Source organism: Ammodytes marinus (assembly GCF_949987685.1).
Source record: "Ammodytes marinus genome assembly, chromosome: 3".
NCBI classification, from domain to species: Eukaryota; Metazoa; Chordata; class Actinopteri; order Uranoscopiformes; family Ammodytidae; genus Ammodytes; species Ammodytes marinus.
The window spans coordinates 19,514,776-19,534,145 of NC_137232.1; the positions used below are offsets into that span (position 1 = coordinate 19,514,776).

Here is a 19,370-nt window from a genome sequence, read left to right on the forward strand (position 1 = left end):
TCAACAATTTTGAGGGTTAATTAATCATTCAAGTAATTTTCTGGATGAACATATTAAATTTCCCCCTTTTTTATATGTGAGAATTTGCTGATCTCCTCAGTTTTATGTTGTTGTAAACTGAACCGCTTTGGACTGGAATAGGTATTTGAAGATGTCTCTATGCCACCAAAATGTGACTACTTTTCTTTTGTTGATAACATCCCAAAAATGATCTGATTAATAATTAAACTAATCATTAGTTGCAGCCCTAGTGTGTGTACACACATTTGTAATGGTGCTTGCATTTCTCGGTTGTCAGTAAAAACCTTGAATCTCCCATAACAACAATTTCCAACATTGCATTTTCTTTCAGTTTATCCAAAAAGAGTCTGAATTTATTTTTCTTTGTTAAAACCATAGAGAAACGTAATCATTCAGCATGAAAAATCAGCGACACTGGAGTTACGAGGTTTTCACCCAACAGTGACAATGACAATGTGTGTCAGGCTGTGCGTGGGGGGAATGGGAAGGGAGGGGGTCCAAGTCCTGCTCAGACGTAACAGACGTACAGGTAAGTCTTTTCTATCCTCCAGTCGGCCGGTACGTCCTCCGGTTTGTGGCTCTTTATGTGCTTCTGCATGGAGGCCAGACTCGGGCAGAAGTCCTGGCAGACGGTGCACTGATACGGAGACGCTCCGTTGTGAGTGCGCAGGTGCTTGATCATAGCGGAGTAGTCTCTGGACCGTTGGTGACACAGCTTACACTCAAATGGCTTCTCACCTGAAAGATTCAACGATACAGCATTAACCTTGTTAGACTCCCGGAGCAGGAGGGCCAGACAGGTGAAACAGGATTCACCACCTCCATTTCAGTCCTCTGTACTTGACGTGGTTTGGTCTTGTGTCTGTGAGTGTGTTTGTGCTCAGGGACTGGACATATATCAGTTTGCTTTCAGTTTGATGTTAGATATTGGTCGGCCGTCATCCACCGCAAATACGACAGCGGTTTCTCTTTGACCTCAGTGAGGAATCCGATAGCTGTCAGTAAAATGTAACCTGGAATAAACGTCTAGACACATTTTATTGATCTAATTCAATGGTTAGATGTATAGGAAATGTTAAAACTCTTCCATAAAATAGCTTTAAAAGCTGCTAAAACCATCAGAATGTAATGGTAAGGCTTTACTGTGTTTACACTCAATTTCAAAACTTAATTCTAGTGCAATTTTTTTAACTCTAAAAATAGCACATTTATGTAGGACACACAACAGTCCGATGAAAAGACCAAACTATAAATGCATTAGTCCTACTCTCAATATTTTCTGGCTTCCCTTCCCCTGTCTGTGGCGCTCAGCCTCAAGCCAATTTGTTCCGGGTGAAGACGTTTAGTCTTTAGAAAACGGGTCACAAATGTATATTTGCGTTTTTTTGTTTCAATGTTACTTATTTTTTTTCTAAAACAGTTTGGCAATGCACATTTTAGCAAGCATGACTCCAAATTGATTAAAAATTAGTTTAAGGGAGACTAGGTTCAGCTGAATATTAGTGAGTTTTTAAGCAGCAAAAATGCTAAATTAAAAAAACTATAGTGGTTGTGTTTAACATAATGAAGGAACATGACACCTAGTGCAACAGTATGTCTTAATTACGTGTTTTGAAGGATGAACTGTTGGTTTTGGCCTGTTCTTGTATTTTTTAAATTTTTTTTACACTAAAATATAATGTTTTTTTAAAGATATTGATTGACAGTACTAAATCACCCGGCAGTACTGAAATACCCGAGGACCGTGCTTTCTTGTACGTCTTGAATGTATTCTGGTTTCCCGGCCTCTCACCTGTATGTACACGGTAGTGTGTTTCCAGCTGGTGTTTGAGGCTGAACCTCTTCCCACAGCCGTTGCACTCATAAGGCTTCTCTCCGGTGTGGATGCGTTTGTGGCCCCGCAGCGTGCCGTCGTCTCTGAAACAACTCCCACAGAACTCGCACTCAAACGGGTGATCGCCTGAAAACAAAGTCATGTCTCAACGGCAGCCACAACACCAACAGACAGCCCAATATCTTGCTATTGCTCTAAGAACTATCTTCATCCCTGGCCTGACATGATGGTATGGTGCATATGTAGCTTGCATAGGTCAAACATTCACAAAGCCCTTGTTTCTGCACATGCATTTTTCAAGCTGGGAAATAATGTGCTTTGAGTCGTTGCTAATGTTATGACACGAGAACACTCCTCTTGGCCGTCAGCTAATAGCTAATAAAAGTCCCCCAGGCATGCGGCCGCTCTGTTCTCTATACTGTAGTTAATCTATTTCTCTCCCTGGCTGAGGATTTGACTCATCTCCAATGACCTATGTGCCTCATTATCTCAGTGTCCACAGCAACAGCCAAGTCAGAGGATACATTGCTCTCCTCATTACGGGCCGATTCTCCCCAATCCCCCCACCACCACTGTGGAGCCGATGACATTTACAAAATGTTACTTCCAAGCAGAATGGCATACAAACAAGCTACGGCTGCCATGGCCAAAACTCCCTTCACTTCTGTCTCTTCACATCAATTATGTATTTCTCCCGTCTAGACATCAAGCCGTCGTGACAGCTGGGAGTGTTATTTAAGGTAAAAGAAGAAAGGGGGGGACATCTTTTCAGTAAATATCTCTCTGTTTCCCGCGGCACCAAGACTCAGCCTCGGTAGAACACTCAGACAAGTCATTTCCATTTGCCTTTCCTTCAATATTTATTTGGGTTTTCCTCTATCATTTTGGGTGAACCACACAAGAACTGACAGCCGTGAATTGCGAAAAGCCCAAAGGCTCTCTAAGAAACCCAAAATATAAACAGGATGAAAATTGCCCAAAATATGCACCGGCCATAACGGTACAGTGCTGTCATCAGAGAGGTGAGTCATCTTATAGAGAAGGGGAGAGACGGGAGGATGGGAGAGAGGATGCATGCAAATTGACTAAAACCTTAAAGCCAGTAACCTCAGGATATTAACCCACATACCAAAATAAACTCAGCCGTCTCTGTCTCTTCTCCTACATATGCATGTGTTTGGCACCACAAGTTCACGTTTCACGGCATGGAGATGACACTATAGATAATGGTTATGGTGCAAACGATCCGTGTCTTACCCGTGTGCGAGCGCAAGTGTCTCTTGAGGGTGGTGTGGCTGGGAAAGGGGCGCTCGCAGTGGCTGCAGATGTAGCTGTGCATGCCTGTGTGGACCTCCATGTGCTGCTGCAGGGCCTTCTGGGTCTGGAAGCGCTTTGCACACAGCAGACAGAACACCGCCATGTCAGTCCCTGGAGAACGCACAAGACACAGACGCACAGTTATTTCAGTACCATACACAGACAGGGCCTTAAGTGGGGAAACTGGGTCACTTCAACTTTGTGCGAAGTCCTCTGAGGGAAAAGCTTCTTTCAAAGAGCAAGTGCCTCTACCTAAAACTAACTCCCCTAAAAGCCCGCAGGCACTTTCAACTGTGTCTGAGTCTTTCTACGTTTCTATTTTTAAAAACCATGAAAGTCATTGTTTTTCTTTTACGAATTTCTCACACAATGCACAGCATGCCAATCACACAATCAATGGCTCCCTTCCTGGTGCGTTAGATGTGTAATTATTCTCTTCATTCCCCATCAGGAGTCAGCTCCAGCCTGTGAAGTCCTCTGTCTCTGTGCTCAAAGAGCGGCAGAGTAGCTCCACCTTAAATGATGCCTACACTATGCGCTCTGTGCAGAATGTTAAGTAGTGATATCAAGCCATTAAAGGCAGGACTGCAGGAAAAAACACAATCCAGTTTAATCCTGTGTGTGACCTGGCATCTCTTTGGGGCTGCTTTCCTGTTGCACAGAGTGTGGAGAGGAATACAGATAGGGGAGTCGCTGGCTGGCAGGGTAGCTCAAGTTAAAATGGGCAATGTGAAGAAGATCCATTGGCTGTCATACAGTCAACACTTGATCTACACAGGTTGTGTACGGCAACACTCATAACCCTTCTGGCGTTCGCACCGATGCAGATTCATATGTGTGGTGGTAAGACTGAGGGACTGGTTAATCAGTAGCATTAGACATAATGTGCACGTTCTGGAGAGTGAGGCTTTAATGTGAGATTATGAGGTCCTTATTTGTCTGTCTGCTCAGGTTGCAGATCATTTACAATGCTAGCAGGTCCCATTGCTTCTGACTCAGATTCAATCAGACATCTCCAGCGGAGGATCATTAGTAAACAGAGGACTGTGCCAGCACTTCATTGGAATTCAAGTGGGGTTGCTGTGTCGCATTTAAAATGCAGTCTGATGAGGTCCACTAAATCAAATCATTTGTTACTGTTATTGAAGTGCCTTGAGGCAACTGGCAATTAAATTGGAATTAACGCAGGGAAAGGGATACAGCACACTCATACTAAGAGGGAAGAGTGTCAGACAGTTGCTTTAGGTTCTATCAAGTAAACAGACAAACCTGTTCAAAGTAGAAAAGAAACAAATCAACAATTCACATTTTTTGGGTATAAATCATAAACATTAACCAAGTATTGTTTTACTAATCCACATGTCACAGTTTGCTCAAATAAAGCAAGGCGCCTTTTTAAGCTTCACATTACATGGATAAGTACAATTTCACACAGAAGCTCAAAGACTCTTCTATAAATTAAGGTGCTTCTTTCTTTATTTTCAGATTAATTTTGTAAAATTTCCCTCAAACTGCACTAATAGAACTGATCATTCGTAATCATTAACAGAAAGAGGAAGGGATGAAAGACATTCCCTGATCTTAACAATCCTGCGGGGAGGCGATCCGGTGGAATGAACTGCACCTGTTCAGAGGCTTTAGCCCTGTGGACTTTTGCACAAAAGGCACACAATGAGGTTCAGGCCCTCATTGACCAAGCCCATTAGTCATAGGCTCCTCACGCAACTCCTACAATCCCTGTCTTTATGCTGTCGCCTAATGACCAAGGTCCTTTCTCACCCACAGATCACAATATTTTAGTTGAAAACAAAAGCCCCTTCCATTCCCAACGCCTCTGCACCCCCTCACTCCCCTTATCCGCTGACCATACAGGAAATCCTCTCACTGTCTAAGTCCAGCTTTTACCTTCTGCCTCAGTCGTACCAAACTAAAGCCAGGCACTGACTGTGCAACAGTGGAGTCAGAATAATGATCTATCTAAAAATGGCTCAGGACATTTAAGAGGCACAAAACACAGTTTCTGCATGACCTGTGATGTGGGAGCCTTGATGCACTTTAACTAGTGTAGGTTGTAATATCAGCTGCAGCCAGCAGGGGGAGTGCTTTCTGTTCCAATGTGTCCAGGTTAGTTTAGCTGCAGGCTGAGCAGAGGCAGAGCAGAGCCCTCAACCAACTGAATAACATATTATCCACCTTGTAGAGACTTCAAAGCTACTTTAATCATGCCCCCTTCTCTCTTTCTCTTTATTAACTACCATACATTGAAAATGCTTGTTTCAATGCAGCCCGCGTACTTTGTTCTGTCTTCTCTGAAAGTTTTAACAGCCCAGTTTCTTTGCGGTAGGTAAAACGTTTCTCGCTGACACACTCGCAGACTTTTACAGATGTACGTCCTGATCCCTCTGTCACCCACAATACTGAAACTTGCATAAAGAAGCACGACAAATATTCCGTCACAAACATCTCACTCTTGATCTCAGGTTGACACGCGGCTCAGCAGTCATTTCGTTTTTCAGATTTTTTTATTCTGCGCCACTGAACGCTGAAAATAAAAATAACAAATAATGTCTTGAAGTGTAAACAAAATCCTTCGGAGGCGAGGACGTGTTTGTATGCGTTAGTGCTGGCATTCCGTTTCGCTGTGCTCTGTTAACTTTTCAAACAAAAAAGGATTTGCAGTTGCAGAGTTTTCCAGTAAGCTTTGGTAATAAGTACAGAGGAGCTTCTTTATGAGAGTATAAGCCCTAAAGTTGGCTGTCATTGCCCCCTGCTTTCTCACCCTTAACCAGACAATGGGCTTGGGATTTAGGTTTTAAGGCACAGGATGACCCCTGACCCTTGGTCCTCAATGGGGTAAATACCATGTAATCAATGGTATTCCTCAAAGGCCGGAGAGTTGACTGACCATTGTGTTCGGTGGGAGGGAGCCTTAACAGCGGGAATAATGATTTACTTTCCAAGCAATTCTGATATGAGACTAAATATATATATATACACATTAACTGTGTTCTATTACTGAGCTGCTTGTCAAATGCGCACTTAGGTTGGCTCGAGGTTGTTATGCTATTTCAACATACTGCACTGCGAAAGATGTCCACACTCATGTTATTTAACAGGGTCTGCCTTCATACATCTGCCACTTATTCAGTCCAGCCGAGGTGGGAGCCGGCCACGCTCTCACGCTGCCTAAGAAACAAAACCATGTGTCTAGGCAACCAGATAGGATCATGGTCCTTGTTGGGGTGAAGTGTTCAAGCTAATCCCTTCATTCACAAATAAGCGCAGCCTGTTTCTTTTCAAGCGGCAAACAAAAGTTTTCCCACCCTGAGAATCTGGGAGTAAACCCACTGCAAATTGAACAAGAGATTGCATTCAGTGACGACTGCAAATCTGTATAATTTCTTCTGTGTTAATCTTAACTTCGGTGTCCGGAGCCCAACAATTAAAGTGATTGAGTTGAGAATGATTTGCCTTTTATATTTGCTGGAATAGTATGGATACAAAACACCTAATTTTAACTAATAATTAAGTGCTTGCAGAATTTGATCTATTGAGGCATTTGTTTTGGTACATGGTAAACTGCAGCCAAGTCAAAGCTAGTCATATGTCCTGCTGCTATCAAATGGCAAAAGGGATTTTCCCACAGATTTCACAATTAACAATATTGTAGCATGACTTATTGTGTCCACCAGCCAGCGTATGCCATTTGAAACCCCTATAAACTATGCCCTAAGGCCCTATGCAGCGTACACACAGTGTACTTGATGTCTGCTGGCTCACTGATATGACCCAGTTAAACATACACAGTCATGCGGTTGCTACGTTATGTGCTAGACCTCGTATGACCCTGCGCATTCATGCTACTGTCTGAGTTGATTCAGACAGCTCCCTGCAGATGGGGCGGCACATATACAACAAACGATACAGTACCTTAAACAACCCCGGGCACTCATCAGTGGACTGCTAATCTACCCGGGTGAAGAACAACCGACTCAATAATTAATGCAACAAGAGATACGTTGCTCATGTTTAACCACCATTCCATGGATCGGTTCATTGGGTTCTCACACTGTGTCATTCGCTGCTATTCCTGGAATGTGTACACTATTTACTCTATGTGCTATATTTCCCCTTACGTAAAATGACAGGGCATTGTGTACCATGATGATCGAAGCAAATAAATGGTGGGGGCACATGGCCAAGCCGAGCGCAGTTCAATTCAGTTCAAGGCTTGAGTGAATTATAACAGGGTACTAACAGGAGGGTGCAGTATGATGACGGACGCACAATTAGGCGAACGAAAAGGGCTGCATTATAAGGCCTGAGCTGTATCTGAATGAGCAACAAGACTGTTTAATTAGGGCTTGCACAGAAGGTAATATTATTCACTTGATGAAGCAGCCTGTAATGTGTGGAAAGGGTACAGCTGGCGTGAGTAGTACACAAAGGCAGCACTCTGATGGCCTTTTTCCTTAAAGGCAAGGTGGCAAAATGGACAACGAGCATGGTTTAAAGCACATACAGTCATTTCTGTGCGTGCTGTATAGATTTGCTATAGTCTTGTTTTTTTTCCAAAATTGAAACCTCAGTCACCCAGAGCCTTTACTTGTTCTGATGAAACAGCCCCCTTTGTTGTGAGAGCAGTTCGGAGACGGATCCATTCTTTTATTTTGGGCACTGACAAGTAGGTCAGAGGAGAGTATGACAGTGCTGTGGTGAGAAGTAAACAGCAGCACATGATGTTGTTTTCCTCTCAGTCTTGGCACCCAACACCAGCAGCAATTCTCCTGCCCTCGGGAAGTCCTCACATAGCCCCCTTCCCCCTTCCCTTCCCACAGTCCACCCCGCCCCCAACTCACCCCTCCCTTTGATCTCTAACTTAGAGCAACCCACGGCCGTTCACCTCTGACATATCAAAATGGCTAAAGGAGACTTTCTCTGGAGTCCAGTGTTGTCAAATGGCCTCAGAGTTAGGCCCCCCCCCCCCCCCCCCCCCCCGCCAAAAAAAAAGTAGTGTTATTTCCCCCACCAGAGGAGGTGGACAGCAGTGTTGCAGCTGGTGAGGTCTAACCAGTGTTAATCTGCTAAAGAGGAAACTCATTTGGCTCACTGGTTATGCCACATGGCAAATTTAAAGCCGAGGCAGCCTTAAATATCGGCACTGAAACATCCTGTGTTTTTTTTGTATTAGAAGAGATAAAATCCAGGTTTTGTTTATTTAAATGAAAATCTTTGCATTGGAGTTGGAGCGACGTCACACCTTTCCCCCTACATAACCTCAACACATTAACACAATGTTAGCACAACAACACCTGTAGCATATGTAAGTGTAGGCTGTGAGAGCAACAATAAGTATGGGTAAAAAGGGTCAGGCGTCACGGCAGAGCGAGCTGAGAGTAATGCCCTTCTGTACCCTGCTCTGGATACGCTGCCAAGCTGAAACCGAGCTCTGGATGTTTACAACTAGGGGAGATGAGGGTAGAAACTTCTGGGCATCGTTAACACCCCTCCATGTCCACATCCATTAAGTATTCATACTGTGTGTGCCACCTGGAGTTACAGTTACATGCCAATGCTCCTGAGAGGGTTATCACCTTTCTCTGACAGTAGCAGAAAAGGTGTGGATTCAGACACTGTGAGGCATATGTGTACCGTCTGACGACAATACAGTTTTGTTTTTGTTACCACAGTGCGAGAGGTTTGAGTCTAACGCGTGTTGTTCAGTCTTTCTCACTCCAAGCAAATGGGATCATATTCAAGAGTAATGTGCCATTTTGCCACAAGGCATACTTATGAAGGCTTTGTAGGTTGTCAGTAACAATTTCATCGATGGCAATAAAATAATGCTTTAAAGAGCTGGCAGAAACTGTGTCATAGGTCAGTCCACTATATAAATGGGGCTGCGAATATAACCTTTTTTTTAATCATTGTTTCTTGTGTGGATTATTTTTCCTGATTAATAGTAATCTTAAAAAAATGTGCATCATAACTTCTGAGAGCCCAGAGTTTTGTCCTATCAGCTGTCCAAAGACCAAAGTATATTGTTTTTTTTCTATTGTACTGTAGAAGGCTAAAAAACAAAACACTAAATATTGACAATAGAGACGATGGATTTAGTGAAATGACTTAAATGATTAATCAATCCTCAAAACAGCTTCCAATCAAGTTCCCGACGATCGACTAATCTATTGGCTTATCCTTTCCGCTGTACTTTAAAATAAACAGACCCAGTCTAGAGCTATGAATTATATTGTAAATCAACTGAGGACTTTTTTAAGCTTTATTTCAGAAGATGTCGAAACAAGCCATGTTAGCAGAGAACATGCAGAAATCCAAAAGGCTTGAATGTAACCTGCCAACTGTAAATTGTCCTCCAAATATATTTATTTATGGATTATTATTGATAAATAGATGTAAATAGAATGATATTATCTTGTGTAATTGCATTGTTTTATGTGGTGTGTGTGTGTGTGTGTGTGTGTGTGTGTTTTATGATTGACTTGGCTGCATGACAAATCTCCTCTCAGGGATACTAAAGTTGAAGCTCAAAGTATTTATGAATTTCTTACAATAGGCTTTTACTGACAACCCTGCATAACTTTTCCAAAGTGGATCCTAATCCTAATGCCAACTGTTAATGCCAGACATTCACTGCACTGAAAAGACAGTAATACAAACTTTTTTTTCTTAATTTGAAATAATTGTAAAAACAAAGGCTGTCCACCTTTTTAGTTGAGTGTAAAGTAAATAATTCCACATGCACTATCAGACAGGAGGTGAGGATCGTGTGTCTGTGAAACTGTAACACTGGCACGGTACAGACACGGCTGTGGCAAAGTGGCATGCAGTGGGCTTGGATGCCAATAGATATTGGTGGGTGATATGTGAGAGGGCCTCCCACCTCTCTGTTGATAAATTATGGAGCATCATGACAGGAACAGTTTAACCAAGCCAGCATGACAGGCAAGTTTAGTTTAGACAAGTCCTGTAGTCACGGCTTACTTGACAGCTCAATGCATTGCTGTCCAGGTTAAACATTGTGTGTGTGTGTGTGTGTGTGTGTGTGTGTGTGTGTGTGTGTGTGTGTGTGTGTGTGTGTGTGTGTGTGTGTGTGTGTGTGTGTGTGTGTGTGTGTGTGTGTGTGTGTGTGTGTGTGTGTGTGTGTGTGTGTGTGTGTGTGTGTGTGTGTGTGTGTGTGTGTTACCTGTGTGTGTTTGCCTGTGGGCTTCCAGAGCATCCTCGGAGGAGAATGTTGCTCCACACTGATCACACACTAGCGCCTCTGCAGGAGCTGTAAAATCAGATTTATAAGAAAGGATATTGATCAGACAATAAAACACATGTTTTTGTAATTGCATTGTGAGTCAGTTAATGTAGCATTTAAAGAGAACTGTAGGGGAAAAGAGAGAGAAGGAACAAAGGCGCCACCATTTCAAAAGTCACCAAAGACCCCTCGCTTCTCACACACTTGCGGTTTTCAGGTGTTGAACACAAGGATCAAATGCGCAGAGTACAATGGAGCAGAGGAAAGCGCCATAAAAACACAACTCAGGACAAACAAAGGCACCAGACAAGGGTGCAATGGCCCTTCTTCTTGACATAAAAAAGAGCAGAGCTGAAGAGTTTTATTTACCGTGGCCTGTTATCAGTCTCTGAACAGTGAGCAGACTGTCTGCCTGAGAGGCCACAGAAGGACTGGGTGTTCTCTCTACAGCAGACGCTTCCCGCCTACGGCACATCCTTTATCAAAAAAACATTTCAGAGTCAACACCCCAAATCCCATCGCAGGCACTGTAACTACAGTTCCCAGTTCACCTTTGGAATGCCCTTGTCTATTGTCATGAAGACATGAAAGAGACACGTATGCTGCTCGCAGAGATGTTTAAGCCTTGTTCTGCACTCACCTCACACCTGCCCAGACAGCCTCATAGGATGGATATTTGCACACACACACACACACACACACACACACACACACACACACACACACACACACACACACACACACACACACACACACACACACACACACACACACACACACACACACACACACACACACACACACACACACACACACACACACACACACACACACACACACACATATAAACACACTCACTCTCTCTCTCTCACACACAGCTGTTTGGATGTGGGTTGGCTCTCACAGAGATGTAAATCGGTTGCAGATCCATATTGGCCCAGGGCTCATTCACTGATCTATTTTCTGCTCAACTGGCTTTAAATGAAGTTAAAATGACTCATTAAAACACCCACAAGCCTTGGGAACTCTGAGCGCTACAGCCTAAATGTGGTCCTCTTTCAACTCTTACGATGCCTCTATTCACAGACACTGTGCCACTGTTCCCAGTGCCGTACTCAAATAACGAAAAAAGCCCCAATCTGTTCATTTCTATAAACAACAATTTTTGGAAAACAAACCATTACTGTTTTGGAACTGCACATGTTTGTTACACGGCGAAAAAACAAAAAAAAACTTGGTAGAGAGTAGTCATATATTGTAGTAACACTAAAGCAATGTTATAGATCCTGATGTTGTGTGACGCTGTCCAGTGCGGTGTGTTGTGTTGTGTGAGATTGTGTGATAAGGGAAGAAGAGAACATAGTGCATTGTCTTGTGCAGTCAAAGGCACGGAGTGTGCTCTCATCCATAAACCATCAAACTGTCTCCAGACGCGGCTGCAATCGTCCTCCATCAAAACACTTTGTCTGGCATACCAAAATAAGAGCCAGCATCGAGCTGAATACCAAATCAGCCCATTAGAGCAGTGGAGCACTCGCTCCTTAGCAACCAGCGGGATCTAAGGCTGCTATACCGAAATACACAGTGACAAAGAAATGAGATCCACATCTCTCTCTCTTTTTTTGTGTAGTATTATGGGTTGACACATTGGGATGGGGAGTTTATACAAAAAAATTCAAATGAGGTTAAAGGTGCGGCTGTCGTGGATGTCAGTGTGAATTGAACAAAATTAAAGCGTGTTGTTGTCGAGGTCTAAGAATGTTGCAAGGCAATGCATTCGTTTAGGGTTATATGCAGCAGAGCGCACACAGAGAAGGAAAAAAGGACGACTCAGGTAAAGTTTAAAAGAAGCAGATTCTCTCTCATCTGTCAGCAGTATGTCATTCCCCAACAATCCTTTGAGAGAAGGCGGAGGGGACAGGGACCTTGTCTCGTCTATACACATATTCCAACTGAGGTTTTTAGTTTCATTTCTAGTCCCCTGATCCCCCCCCCCCCCCCTCCTCCCCGCTCCTCTTTCTCTATTTTGGATAAAGTAGCTGGGAGAGCAGTCAGGTCTGATTAAGTCTGCATTTGGGTACAGTGTGTTCCTGGACACACATCTGCGAGCGAGCCATCACACACGCTTCGGAACACTGGCAGAACACCCAGGCCTGCCGGCAGCTGATGATGTCATCACTCAGAAGGGGCAGAGCTGGCGAGCTGCCAGAGTCTCATAAAAAAAAAAACACAGAAACGATTCAAACGGAGGGAGAGAGAGGAAAGGAGAGGGGAGGGAGGGAGGGAGAGGTACACAGACCTAAGCATGGAAAAGAAAGCATGATCCAAGTATTCGGAGCAGCACTAACTGGTAGAAGGAGGAGGGGGGGGGGGGTGTAGTATGAACAGGTGCATTTGAAAGGCCGCACTATCAAGAGGCTTCATAAACACAGAATACTCTGAGATGAGAGTGTGAGAGTTTCTAAGTACCTGTGTGTGACAGCATGTGCATCCTCAGCCGCATGCTGTCCTGGAAGTGTTTGCCACAGTATTCACAGCCGTGGCCCTTCTCCTCATTATGTAGTCTCCTGTGGCAGAAAGAACAAACACTAATGTGAGCGTGTTAACAGAGACAAGAGACGGAGCGAGAACGCACTTGTGACAATACAAAAAAATAAATGATATGGTTTTCTATGCCCTCCGTAAGGTCTCGCAAAAACCCAGAAGCATCATTGTCTTTGTAAGAAGAGGAGCATGTTTTAATTCAGCCAAGGATCCCTTCGCTGAATGCAACATCATTAGTGTAAGAGGGCCCTTGGAGTTGTGAATCACAACGCATGAATGCTAGAAGAACACAGACAATAGGATATCTGGCTAATTTCAGAGTGCAGACATACGCGTGCCTCCACCCGCCAGCACTGCAAGACACTGGGCATGCACACAAACCCACACACACCAATTACATGCACGCCAACTCACAATCACATCCAAACATAACATGCATGCGCTCACACACACACACACACACACACACACACACACACACACACACACACACACACACACACACACACACACACACACACACACACACACACACACACACACACACACACACACACACACACACACACACACACACACACACACACACACACACACACACTTCTCCTGTAACTGCAATGAAAAGGAGAAAAGAAGATGATTCGCTGAAGCTCCGCCGGCAGCAAAACCTATCATATCATATCACACACATCCAAGCATGCAAGGCATCTGTACTGTTATCCTTATATCACCCGGCTACAGCAGTGGAAAGAGTCGATGCTTAAACACACACTGTGGGCCAAAACAAATGAGTCCTGAGTAGAAATTTAATACACATGGAATCGACAGTAAAATATTTAGGAAAAAAAAATATTTTGGAGCTACATGCCGGGGAACACTGGCATTTATTTATTTTTTCGTCTTTTTACTGTAAGATTAACAAAAAAAAGCTTTTACGTTGGGTGTCCTGATGGCCCAGCAGACTGAGCAGCCAACCATGCATTCATATATTTATTTTCTTTCCACTGTAAACTCTTTTTTAAAGGCACAAATATGGAGTGGCCTTGGGCTTTTAGGCGCCGACCATTAAGGCGCCGACCATTAAATCACAAGGTTTCCAACAGGGGACATTTGTTGCATTCTATTTTCGACGACTTCCTGTCTCCTTCCTACACCAATAAAGACATGAAACCAAAAAGTCAAAAATGTGATTAAAATATAAAAATAATAAAAGAAAATAATGACAATTACTTTTATGTTGATTCACTCAAGAATACTGTATTTGGGGGCGCCCTTAGCTCAGTTGGTAGGGCGTCCCCCCATGGGCCTCGGCCAGCAGCGGACCCGGGTTCGATTCCAGCCCGCGGTCGTTCTCTGTATGTCACTCCCCTCTCTGCCCCATTTCAACTCTGTCTCTACACTATCAATAAAGCATAAAAAATGCCCAAAAAATATCTTAAAAAAAAAAAAGAATACTGTATTCTTGAAATTAAGTAAATCTCAAAAATATTTTTCTATCAACAGAGTTTTTAATAACCTGCTTGTTTGATACTAAACCAGGAGATACTTCTTTAACAACACAACACAAAATGTCAATCTTAGACCAGGTGTATGCTCAGTGACCTGGTTACAGACCGACAGTGCCTTCATTACATCCTGGAGCTGTGCAACCGATGCAACTCCTTCTTCTTCCTGCAGACACCTTTCTGTCTGTGTGAGCATTAAGCGAGCATCACTAAACATCCCATAGGAAGCTCTGTTCCACCGGGCGTTCAGCACACAATGCTGGAGTGGCACGAAACTGACAGTCAGCCACAGGCGCGCAGAGGCAAAGAGGCTGGGATCCTAATCACGGGCTAGCTGCATATTGTCTTGTTTGTAATGATGAGTCAAACACTGCCAAGCACGCACAATTATAAACATTTGTAATAAATTTAATGAGAGATGTGGCTGAGTTAGTCGGTCTGTAAACTTGTTTGTGAACAATGACGAAATCTAAACAGACAAGCTCGTAAATAAAGGAAAAATTACCAAAAAAAACAAAACAACAACAACAACAACAGAGCGGGTGTTAAAGCAGAAGTTATCCATCATGTAGCTGAAGCATCCAGCCCGGTCCCTGCTGAGAGGCTTTCCTCTCTGCTGATGCAAAGGAATGCATATCAAATAGCCTGGGAAGACAGCCTGTTGTGTGAGGGCACGCTTCTGCACAAATAATCAAACAGAATTTGGAAAATACGGCTTTTGTAAATAACAGCGTTATGCGACACCAAGCCCTCTTTATCTGAAATCCCTCACAAAGACCTGATTCAAAACACGCCGAGACGTCTCACTGTCAGGACATGAGTGCAGGTGTCCCTTGCGAATAAATTAACATATTTGCTGTTGCTCCTTCCAGTTTCCCGTGGTATTCAACATGATGGAAGGAAAAATCCTGAAGCCCGAGAAACAATTTAATTCAAATGACAGCACAACAGCACAATCAAACGACTTATCTATTGTCATTGTACCGCTTAAGTACACATGCCCCTGCATATCCCATCTTCAATTAAACGTTACACATGTTTGTCAGTGAAAATGTTGCGCAGTGAGGGTCGCATTGTTTTTGGTAAGCAAAATTTCCCAAACTTTGTCCTCTTTCTTTTGGCTTTAACAGGTGATTTTTGCCACCACTGGATACAATAATTTCTTAAGATATTAAAATAGACCATAAAATATACTGCAGTATTGCGGGAAAGTGTAAAAAATAAATAAAATGTGGCATTGATGGAAATGTTTGGTGCATGTTACCTGTGCTGCTCCATGGCCTGCCTGTTGTGCAGCTGAAGCCCGCACTCTCCACAGCACAGCTGGCCTTGAGCCTGGCCCTCGTGTCTCATCCCCGCTGCGAACTGGCCCAGCCTGCTGAGGAGCTCCCTGTGCAGTAAGCCCTGGTGCAGCAGGCCACTGTAGGCCCTGGGGTCCAGCGGCACGCCCAGGGACGGGGCCACAGACCCGGGCAGCATCCCCTCCCCTGAGTGGTTGGAGGGCATGGAGTTGTATAAGGAGGCCAGATGTTTGTCAGCCATCCCGGGAAAACAGTCCAGCGGGCTGCCCATCACTTGCCCTCCACCTCCTCCGTGTTCAGGGCTGGTGTGCAGCTCTCGGGCGCTGGTGATCACGCTGCTCCTCAGAGGGGTCCCCGGGCCCTCGTCTCTGGGCTGGTCTGACAGGTTGCCCTCCCCGGCGCTGGAGGACCGGCCCTCGTAGCCGTCCCCGTCATCGTCCACCTGCATGCTCTCTGATTTGATGCTTCTGTCGGCAGCGTCCAGGGACTGGGACAATAACTCTGTGCTGTGACACCGCTGAGACTGCTGGGAACTCTCCATGTCCACCTCCTCTGTGTCCAGCTTGGGGCTCAAGTCAGTGGCCGTCTCGGGCTCAGAGCTCCTGTCCTCCATGTGATAGAGCGCCAGGTTGTGTAGAGCGGTGGGAGTGGTGGTGGTGGTGGTGCGTTGGTTGGGTCCATCCTTTTTGGAATGCTTCTTGGACATCAACATGTGCCTCCAGTGCCGGGCCCTGCTGCTGTGGTCGCCGTGGTCAGCGGAGTTCCTGGCGGCGGCCTCCTCGCTCTCCTCTGCCTGGATGGTTTCCAGCACCTTGAGACACTGCTCCTCCAGGTATTCTATCTCCAGGATCTCTGCGGCATACAGCAGGTCGTCCAGGTCTTCGGCGGTGGCCTGCAGCGAGGCGGTGTAGGCGTACTCCAGGATCTGCTGGAAGGTTTTGGGGGAGAGGAAGTCCAGGGCGTAGCGCAGGCTGCTGCGGTGGAACAGGATCTCAAACATCTTGCTGGTGCAGGCCAGCACGGTGCGGTGCGCCGGGAACTCCTGGCCGTCCACTGTGATGATGACATCACACAGGGTGCCGGTCAGACGCATTTGATTGGCCCGCTGCAGCAGTGTGCCGGGGTGAGTGGGGTTGTGGAGCTGGAGGACACCCATGTTGGTACACTTCAGACCCGTATCCACTACTACTCGGACCCGTGCCGAGCCCACGCATGAGGTGTGGCTGTATTCTTGCCCTGCTTCGCTTTGCCTTCGGCTGTGTTGTAGGTCTGTGGTGTGTGAGTGTGGGGTGGGAGGTAGAAAGGGGGGGGGGGGTGTAGAGGATCATTAGTGCCTGTCTTGCTCTCACAATGTGACGTAGAACCCAGTTAATTATCCCCCAGTGTAAACTTTAAACCATGGTCAGTATATAGGAATTTTAAATAAAAAAATAAAATTATTAAAATATAATTAAATATATTCAGAGAAGTATAAACCCCCATTTGACTCATTTTCTGCGTTTTATTTCATGCCCCCCTACGTGTTTATTTATTCTAATTAGGAACTAAAGACAGACAACGGGTCGATAAGCGCAAAGCAACAGTTTCCATTGCAGGTGATTAGTCTGAGGTCTCATTGAGAGCGGTCACGTCGCTGTAATAACGTCTGCATACTGAGAGGTGACCGTTCAATTTATCAAGCTCCTCTCACACGCGCGCGCACACACATGTATGCCCTCAACAGGTAGGCCTGTTATTACCAAACGCCCTGGAAGTCTGATTAGTTTATTTAGGCTGTGCACGTTCACGATTAGATGCGTTAAAGACGATGGAGCCGCTCTGATAAAAATCCCTGAATAAGTTGCAAAACTATCCAGAATGTAAAGCGCATCCCCGCAACGGTGTCACGTTTCCTCACTCCATTTAAATACCTACATGACAGTCTGAGTGATGATTCGCCTCGGTGTGATGAGTAGTATTGTCAGTCCACTCAGCGGCACCTCGAGGGATGCTGACGGGCAGCTTGCATCCCCAACTAACCGCAACAGCAGCGCGCATCAGGTGCACACGCACAAATCCACCTTTAATATCCAAACACATTGCGACAAATTAACCCTCCGCGCGCGCTCATTTACTGTGTATGTGCGTTGAGTGAAGGGGGCGCGTGCTGTCCGAAAATCAAAGATCCAATTTATCCCAAAATATTCTCCTTGAACCGAACAGTAAGCGATGCAGTCTGAGCTGAGCTCAATCAAGTTTGCAAAATCACAAACCGGACAGCACGGCCAAACTTAAGACGATTTCCACATGTCTGCTGTAGAACGAAATTATAACACCCCCGCCACAAAACTGTCATTAGTAGGCTATTATTATTTTTTATTTAATTTTAAACGTTAGCCTATATTGGTAGTCTGAGACTGAAAAGTAGTTAACCGGAGCAGAGCCACGTGAATAATATCGTTGGCAGAAATAATAATGAAAAAGTGTCGGCTGTCACAGTTGTGCTTACCTTTGTCTCCTAACGTCCTCCGCGGATTATCCAGGCAACATCATGGTAACACATTTCACAGTACCCGCTCCAAACTCAGTCCTGTTTCAAGTAAGCAAATCATCAGCCAACCGCGACAGTCAAGCCAGCGGCGGGAAAACAGCACTTCCGAGTTGAGCTTTCAAAATAAAACCTGCCTTCAAGAACTACGTGTTGAATTGTGTCTTAACCATAGACTGTAAGCCTAGGTATAGGTCTCAACAGGAGAGAACAAGGGTGTGATTTTAATCTGTAATAAATAAAGAGTCATGCAATAAACTGATTAAGTGATAATGAGGAGATGCCGAGTTAATACATCATTATATTGCAGCTAGACTGAAAATGTTGTTTATTTAAAACATTAATTTGGTTTAATTAACCTTCAGTGCATCCTTAAAAAAAATCACACTCTGCCTCCTTCGGCGCTTAAGATGTCACTTTGGATTGATATGTAGATAAAAATAACATGAATGTATTTTTCCACCAATTTTTTTTTATAACTTTCTTTTTCAACTCGAGTCCTCACCATACAAACCATATTCATCTTTATTTTAAGGATTTGAACCCTTTAAATTACAGTTGTTTTAGAAAAAGTCACTCGTTTTTTTTAATGGAAAAACACAAAATATCAATTAAAAGCTAAATAATTAGTCTGAGTTGGATTTTTTTGAGGGGGATTATAGGAGTGTGATAGATGTAAAAGATGTGCAATGAAATTGATTTGAATGCATTTTTATATTTTTTTATATCTAAGATTTAAAAAAATACTCACACTCAGCCTCTTTCGGCGCTTAAGATGTCACTTTGGATTGATATGTAGATAAAAATAACATGAATGTATTTTTCCACCAATTTTTTTTTATACCTTTCTTTTTCAACTTGAGTCCTCACCATACAAACCATATTCATCTTTATTTTAAGGATTTTAACCCTTTAAATTCCAGTTGTTTTAGAAAAAGTCACTCGTTTTTTTTAATGGAAAAACACAAAATATCAATTAAAAGCTAAATAATTAGTCTGAATTGGATTTTTTTGAGGGGGATTATAGGAGTGTGATAGATGTAAAAGATGTGCAATG

General features: G+C 44.1%; 1 protein-coding gene across 1 annotated transcript; it reads right to left on the reverse strand.

Annotated features, from left to right (window-relative positions):
- Positions 1–529: 529 nt before the first annotated feature.
- On the reverse strand, positions 530–18,343 carry zbtb16b (zinc finger and BTB domain containing 16b; the record flags this gene model as incomplete). The annotated part of the gene is made up of 7 exons (XM_080053936.1): positions 18,275–18,343; positions 15,750–17,055; positions 12,906–13,003; positions 10,377–10,463; positions 3,113–3,283; positions 1,814–1,981; positions 530–759 (listed from the first exon to the last, which is right to left on the reverse strand). Exons 2-7 carry the CDS (start codon positions 16,940–16,942, stop codon positions 530–532), a joined length of 1,947 nt encoding a protein of 648 aa, XP_079910062.1. The 5' UTR covers positions 16,943–17,055; positions 18,275–18,343.
- Between the last annotated feature and the right edge of the window lie 1,027 nt (positions 18,344–19,370).